The following is an 8,277-nucleotide window of genomic DNA, read 5'->3' as shown; positions in this document are numbered from 1 at the left end:
CCCCCGATTGCAAAATTTGAAGCCAGAAGGGTATGATTCTATTCCCCCGATAGAAAAAAGAAAGGTATAGTTCTATTCGACAAACGCCCCCTGTTTTTAATTCGGTCCGTTTTTGGTTACAGGTTAGGTTCAGGTTGCAGTCGACCTTTAGTGTAGAACTTTAGACAAAGTTGACCCAGGGGTAAAGTTCTCAACTATCCTATAGGAATGCAGGAAAAAATTAGGTCGATTTGTAGAGTCAACGACGCGACGTTGCACTTGAATTTCAGTTGCAATTATCTGAGGGGGTTACTATGTGCTCTTGTGTTGACCAGAACTGTAGTTTGAAATACTTCGTCAACTTAACGAATAAACCAATCAGACTACAGAAATCGCAAAATGACTTTTGAAGGGGAAATAAATTTGAAAATTTGAACACTCAAGTTAACAGGTAGATATTTCAAATCAAATAGAAATATTTTACGACAGTACTGATGAGGTCTACTTTTATCAATCAGTAGGTAGATGGTGTAGATCAGTAGGTAAATTTTAAGAACAAATAGGTAGATTGTTATTTTGTATCTGTTTGTTCTTAAAATTAGTCCAATAGGCCAAGCTATCACTTTCTTATGGAATATAACTTTCTCATCTGATGAGCTTACAAAAGGTGTTGAAAGTCCAGCTACTGATCACCTCGTGTTAACTTCAATGGCCTTAAACAAATTTCGAGGTCATTTTATAGTACCACTGCCCACGTATAAACGGCACTGGCGTTCAGTAACATTCCCCAGTCCAGTTAGGTCATTGGCTGTTAGAAGTGCATTTTGACTAACTGGAGTGGAATTTTACTGGATGCTAGTTGTGCTTATGTGAGGCCAGAACTTAGCTAGTTAGCTGAGAGTAGTTGACGACGTCTGCGTACAGGATGCTCACCATGTCGTGCTGCTCTACGTATAACTCACTGGAAACGAGGGGGGGGAGGAAAGAGTTAGTTAAAAAGGTGTGTCCACACATAGTCGACCGGCCGTTGATCGACCGATCGATGTCGACTGAACCGTCCACACTTCCACGACAACATAGTTTCACCTCGTCAATCAACGGCCGGTCGACTATGTTTGGACACACCTTAATAAATGGTAAAAAATTGACCAAGTACACATGCAATGATCGCTTCTCGGCCTTTTGGCTAAGATCAAAGTGTGATTTCTTTAAGGCCGACCCATCACGTCAGGTTTTACATGAACAGTTATATCCATCAGGCACAAATTAAGCGTGTGTGGTAGAAAAAGTTCACAGTTATAACGTCTCTCCGCTCCGTCTGCCTGATGAATTTCAACAGTTATACCTGTTATGAAAAACTGACGTGTATGGAAAACTGACTCCATCTGTTGATAGTAAGTAGCCGGCCTAATTTTCCCCATGTACAAAATCTTGCCAGATTTACCTGAATGGTTTCTTCTTCAGTGGTTCGTTCTGATAAAGCTTGATGTGCTGGAATACATTGCGGATGTCTTTCTTGACTCGGGCAGCGATATGTTTGGGGAGAATACTCAACATGAGCTGCTCCTGTAAATAGAGAAATTAGGGGATCTATTTAGGTCTATACAAGAGGAAATAATCGGTGAAATGATATCGGGGAAATTGGCTAACGTTCATCAAAGTAGGTGTGCAATTTTTCTGTCGATGGTTGGGATTGAACCAGACCCTCTGTATGCCAACCGGACCAACCATGGCCTGAGAGCTATAGCGTTGACTCCACAACAGCCCTTAAACTACAAATTTCACTCGTTTAGACCTGCAATTTGAGCAAATTTCGCGTACACACACAACGATCTGTCAAATAACCAAGAGTTGAGAGACATACGAGTATTATCTGGATTTACCTCTTGTTCCTTCTCAAAGTGTAATCTAAGCGTTGACTCCACGCAGGCCCGTCGGTCTAGGAAAGTTCGCCTGACAACAACTTCGTTGACAAATCTGAAGTAGAGACCAAGTCCGTTCACACAAACAAGGTAAATGAAATCCGCTATGATCTGAAAACGTAAACAAAAGATATATTAGTATCGGGCAAATGAGAATTTGGAACGAAATTTGAGGATATTGTATGGCTAGGACAACAACTTCGTTGACAAATCTGAAGTAGAGACCAAGTCCGTTCACACAAACAAGGTAAATGAAATCCGCTATGATCTGAAAACGTTAACAAAAGATATATTAGTATCGGGCAAATGAGAATGGAACGAATTTCAGAACGAATTTTGAGGCCATTGTATGGCTAACTTACAAAAGGTGTTGAAAGTCCAGCTACTGATCACCTCGTGTTAACTTCAATGGCCTTAAACAAATTTCGAGGTCATTTTATAGTAATGACATAAGGCCATTAGGCAGCCCAGCCACTGACCTCGTATAAACGGCACTGGCATTCAGTAACATTCCAGTCCAGTTAGGTCATTGGCTGTTAGAAGTGCATTTTGACCAACTGGAGTGGAATTTTACTGGATGCTAGTTGTGTTTATGTGAGGCCAGAACTTAGCTGGATGGTCTCGTTAACCTGGTGTAATGTAAACCAACCATTAGAATTTAGAGTGCTAATTTTCAAAAAGATGGGGTCGAATGGATTGGAACACATCACATGTCTTCCTTGCCCTTGGGATCAATTTAAGTTGAAAGACTTTTGGTCAGGGTTCACAAGCAATGTATAAATTTGGTGCGTTAACAACTAACCAGTTAAAAGACATCGAAGCAAGATGCAAGCACGTACAGAAGTCAAGACCTATAAGGTTTGACGTTCTAAGTTCTTAGTCTTAGACCTTCTAAGGCTAAAACTAATTCAAGATCAAATTCAAGAAGTATCTAGGTATCTATAGATATATCAATAAGTCAATACGTACAAGGGTAAGGTCGACCACTCATAATACGATAGTCCATCTCATAGCTTTGACTGCACATCTTGTGCAGTCAAAGCACAACTCACACAAGAGTAAATAATGTAACTTAAACAGTCAAACTGATCTGAGGCTGGCCACTCACTATCAGGTAGATCTGACAGGTACGGCAATACAGGTCCGCCTGTCAGTTCCACCTTCTATTCTATGTCGTAAAGTATGTACTGGGCTTAGGATATAATTATATTGGTTGTTTGTAGATCTTACTTGTAATTTCCAATGGGCATCTGTTCGATGGCGGTTTGCATGGCTTTGTCAGCGGTTCTCAACATTTCCTGATAGAGGACCAGATTGTGTAAACACTGAATTTCAAGGGTAAATAGGTACTTTTTCAATCACCTTTGATAAAAAAGACAAATTATTCGCACAAAACACCATTATTTGTTCCAAACTTGTGAGCATGTGGACAAGATTGCTACGGTTATGTTCAGGGCAGCATTCTCTCTGTGGATGGCGAACAATTCAAAACTCAGTAACTCACGGAGACCATGGTGATTTATCCACAATATGTCATGATTGTCAAAGTTCAAGTGTCCAAAAGGTCGACAGGCCGAAATACGCCCAAAGTTTAACGAACAAGAACATGTTTATCCAAGGAGATTGGTTTCCTACATTGACAGCACCAAATTTAACAAGTAACATATTCACAAGACAATTCAATAGTCAAACCTCCTATTCAGCACTTGGAACAAATATTCCCACATATTTCGACACTATGAAGAATCGCCTAGTGAATGATTTACACAGGAAATATTTCAGTAGCAAATATTCTCCTCTCCTGAAGGAAACTAAAGATCCGAATAAGGATCAAGAAAACAAGAATGAAGACGAAACCTGTGATGGAGAAGGGGATCAGTACTTGTACACGATCACGAGGAGCGGCCAACTGAGTACAGCTGCGGCCAGATACCCGAACATATCCGGTACGTATTTTTCCGCCTCAGTCTGTGGAAAAGAATAGAATATTTTACAGTAGAACCTCGATTATTTCAACTAATTGGGACCGGGGGTTGTTGGAATGATCGAGGTTGAAATGATCACTTTCCATGATCTCTTTGTCTGAAAAGATAAGAGGATATCCTTTGGAAGATAGAAAAAAAAACAATGGATTTTGGAGTTGAAATAAACGAGGTTCTACTGTATTTTAGTTAAACGAACGGAGTGAGTTGTCTATTTTTCTGAGTGAGGTCTACTATATATCACCTTCTCTGAGATACTTTTAGATGAACCTAATAAAATAAAATAGGTACCTATCTAGACTTGGGCAGTAAAAAATACATTACTCCAGGAAACCTGCCTATAGGGCACGTAAACGGGGAAATAGGTCAGAAAATTTCTGCTCATTAACTTTGTAGAGTAGCAAATTCCTCGCTACGAATACGAAATCTGTAACGAGACTAGGGAGAGTTCACTAATGGCGTACCTTATGCAGAAATTAGAGTAGCAAATTCCTCGCTACGAATACGAAATCTGTAACGAGACTAGGGAGAGTTCACTAATGGCGTACCTTATGCAGAAATTTTTTACTAGTATAATATAAACGTGCAAACTAGAGATAAAAAGTAAAAAATGAATTCAGATTGTACGCGTTGCGGACTGATTGCATATACATAGTTATACACCGATTCCGTGTAGATTCTTACAGATTGCGTAGGCACCTCATAAAAGTAGCCTTAATTCTTACCGATTGCGTACAGAAGAGTATAATGATCACATGAGCCAGGCTGAGTAGTGATTCTGTGTTAAGTTACCACATCATTTTCCACTTGCCAAGAACATCTCAGAATGGCCTAACTCAGCCCTGTTCATAACCACGGCCTCAAGAGTGGACTTCACTAGCGCTGAAACATGATGCGGCAGGCACAGCAACTATTTCATTCATATTTTTCTTTATTTATTTTTTGAATGAAAAAATATTTTTTAATTAATTTAAATTTGTAATTTAATTAAAACACTATCTCCTGGAAGATCTGGTCATGGATGTGTACGATGAGTTAGATCGTCGGGAGGTCGAATCCATATGGCAATCCGTTTGTCAGCCACCAGTGGGATACGAACTGGCACCTCTAGGCGTTCCGTTCCTTCCAGTCAACCGGTCTCTGTCTTCCATGAGGAATCAGGGGCGGCAGAAGTTGGGCAGACTGAATGAGGAAGACTTCAATACGCTGGTCACGGATATTATTTATATTGCCGTGCAGAGAGGTAGTCATGGTGAGTTAGACTTTGACTTTAGTACCATTTTCTTAAGGTGTGTTCACGGCCGCTGATCAACGTCGATACACATCGATCGACGGCCTTCGACTATGTGTGGACATACCTTTATAGTGGTCATGCAAGAGACTATAGTTGGCCATTCATCAAAGATATCTAATTTCAAATTTAACTTTTCCTGACGGTAACCATACCGCTCGTTACAAAAACCATCGGCCAAGCCTCAGATGTCATATTGAAATTGTGTTATCCTTGTGTTACATTTACATTTACACGTGTCTTATTTACTATCAACTAAGCTCCATATAGTCGGACGTAAGCTAGACTCCGTAAAGTATTGTCCCGAACAATAATCTGCTGTACCTACATATACTTCTACACTTTCTACATATAACCTACCTACATTTTACCAGCTCATTTTGCTCATTCCACTGCAGAAGTACATGGCATATTCAAAGAAGAGAGAATACACAGAAAACAATTGGAAGCACCACATCTCACTCTGCCATGCGACCTACTTTTTTATTAGCCTGAATAACGGAGCCTGTTCGATCCTGGTAATTGAGAAACTCGACTGTAAGTTTGTTTAGTTCAGTGATTTGCAGGATGGAATCTCGTTTCGTCGTTTGGGTATTGTTCAGCACAATGCTTTTCAGAATAGAGTTTACGTCCGACCTGGGAATCAAACTGAATTTTCCTAGAACACTTACCTTTGTAGTGTGGTAGAGTTCTCACTGAAAATATCCTGTAATTAGATGGATACAAAACGCGCAATTCAACCCGATGGCAGATAGGTTCTGACGTGGTCTACAGGTGGACTGTAGAAAGAAAACCTCTTTCATTGATCAATCTTAGATTCAAAGCTGAGGCATTATCCATAATCTATCTACGATGGTACGTAATTACGTATTTAGAGAGGAAATTGAGAGTGGCTAAAGAGGGAGGTTGGGTGGGGGTAGAAGGAGAGCGAAAATAACTACAGGCAGAACACAGGCCAGAAGAGGCCAAATACCATTGGTTGCAGATTCAAAGCTGAGGCATTATCCATAATCTATGTACGATGGTACGTAATTACGTATTTAGAGAGGAAATTGAGAGTGGGTAAAGAGGGAGGTTGGGTGGGGGTAGAAGGAGAGCGAAAATAACTACAGGCAGAACACAGGCCAGAAGAGGCCAAATACCATTGGTTGGGTATAAACTCGTACTCCCCTCGTACTCCCATCAGTGGACTATTCCACTCCGTGGCCTAGTTTGAAGCAGCAAAATTTAATCGACCACTTTACTTTGCCTCTGTGCTCTGTGCCGTGTTTCGAGATAAAAAATTTACAATGAAATGCTTGCCAGAATCCAGAAATGCCACTGTTGTGATGAGAGGAGAGCGAATTTACAATGAAATGCTTGCCAGAATCCAGAAATGCCACTGTTGTGATGAGAGGAGAGCGAATACGTTAAGTACTCGCTGTACAGTATTACAGCTGAAGTCAATACAGTATGAAATAATGAATCATGTGCCTTATGCCTGACGTCGAGATGAATATTATTGATAAATTACAATGAAATGCTTGCCAGAATCCAGAAATGCCACTGTTGTGATGAGAGGAGAGCGAATACGTTAAGTACTCACTGTACAGTATTACAGCTGAAGTCAATACAGTATGAAATAATGAATCATGTGCCTTATGCCTGACGTCGAGATGAATATTATTGATAAAATACCTATAAGCGATATGATAACAAAATTTTAGGTATTTTCTTTTGTTCTTTTTCTCTCTCGTGGATACGCAACAGGGGCATGATTTTCATTTAACATCTCTACTTACCGTCAACCAGGAAATTTTTTCCCTCGAATTAGAAAATTTCACTGCTCAATCAGCTCAATGCATTTATTTTACCTCAGTCATTTCCATTAATTCCATTCATGAGCTAGAAAAAAGAACTAGGTACTCTTTTCAGTGACTACTCAATGAGTGAGAACCCAACTCCATGTAAATAAACCTATAGGTAGTGAGTTGAATAATGAATATCACATACCTAGTATGATTTGACCCATTGACCGAGTAGTCCACCGAAAAGAGTAGTTCTTTTTTATAACTCATTCACTCTTTACGCATCTCTATTAATGTGACAGTAAACAGTTAAACACCGCTATTTTTTCTCATGCTCGTTGTCGCAAGACTCGGAGTCGCATTGTTGAAGTGAGAAGTGTTGCAGTTGGAATTAAGAGCTGTTGACTGTTGAACACTACTGACCTATGCAGTCAACATTTTCATATTGTATATTGGGAATGCATGAGCTGTAGATGACTGTGCAAAAAAGCTGACAGTTCTTCTCTCTGGGTTGTCATAGCACAGGTTGCATTACAACTATCCATTGGAGGCACAATTGGCTTTCTGAAATGAAGAAATGGACATTTTTTCTCTTAGTTTAGGAAATCGATCACTACTTGGTTTTCCTTGGTACCTTGATACCTAATAGCGCACCGAGTTGGTATAAATAAAATATCACTTTCCTAGTTTCCTAGTCAGTACCTACGTGCCTATCACTATTTAACCATGCAGAAATCACAAGTTTACAACGTATTAAGCATGGGTATTCTGTGACCTGAATACTTTTTTACTTTTTTTTTTAGGCGCTTTAACTATGTGTACATGTCGTTCGCGCCGCCTGAATAGTCTGAACAGATACCAAGCCTCGAGTTTTTTTTTTTAATCTCATTCTGGCCAAATTTGGATTTCAACTAATCAACTTTTACTTTTAAACAATATGTCACTCGAGGAAGAAATGAGAATATTTACGAGTTAAATACCTATGTAATGGGTAATGGGCAAGTAGGTAACTAAATAAAAAATCATCTCTCTATTTTTGTATGTGGAGTGAAAGGGATAAGACAAAATAATGTACTAGTAGCGCTATCTGTGAGCACGAAGGTAAAGTTTCTTCAACTTTGTGCTTTTTTGAAGAACATATTTTTGACGCGTTACTCGCTCAGCCATCAGTGTCGTAGTACACACAGGCCTGGCATTGACGTACCTAGTTCGAAGTAAATACTAGGGTGTCTGTGCCTGTGCTAGGTGGTACCTAATAATTTTATTTGACCTAAATTTTCAAAATTTTAAGGATTTTTCTGGGATTTGTGTTTGAC

The 8,277-nt window shown here is 39.6% G+C and overlaps 1 protein-coding gene across 1 annotated transcript in view; it reads right to left on the bottom strand.

Annotated features, from left to right (window-relative positions):
• Window positions 1-3,414, bottom strand: part of LOC103513920 — an 18,274-nt gene extending 14,860 nt beyond the window's left edge. Inside the window, exons 1-4 of the mRNA XM_026827013.1 lie at window positions 3,406-3,414; window positions 1,863-2,012; window positions 1,424-1,545; window positions 875-940 (exon numbers count right to left, since the gene is read on the bottom strand). Of these exons, the coding sequence (XP_026682814.1) occupies window positions 875-940; window positions 1,424-1,545; window positions 1,863-2,012; window positions 3,406-3,414 (347 nt within the window). The remainder of the gene's footprint in view (window positions 1-874; window positions 941-1,423; window positions 1,546-1,862; window positions 2,013-3,405) is intronic.
• Window positions 3,415-8,277: the final 4,863 nt, after the last annotated feature.

The sequence above is a fragment of the Diaphorina citri genome, unplaced genomic scaffold, assembly GCF_000475195.1.
Source record: "Diaphorina citri unplaced genomic scaffold, Diaci psyllid genome assembly version 1.1 scaffold1045, whole genome shotgun sequence".
Classification (NCBI taxonomy): Eukaryota; Metazoa; Arthropoda; class Insecta; order Hemiptera; family Psyllidae; genus Diaphorina; species Diaphorina citri.
Note: the sequence above shows the minus strand (reverse complement) of the source record. Positions and strands in the feature narration are given on the sequence as shown.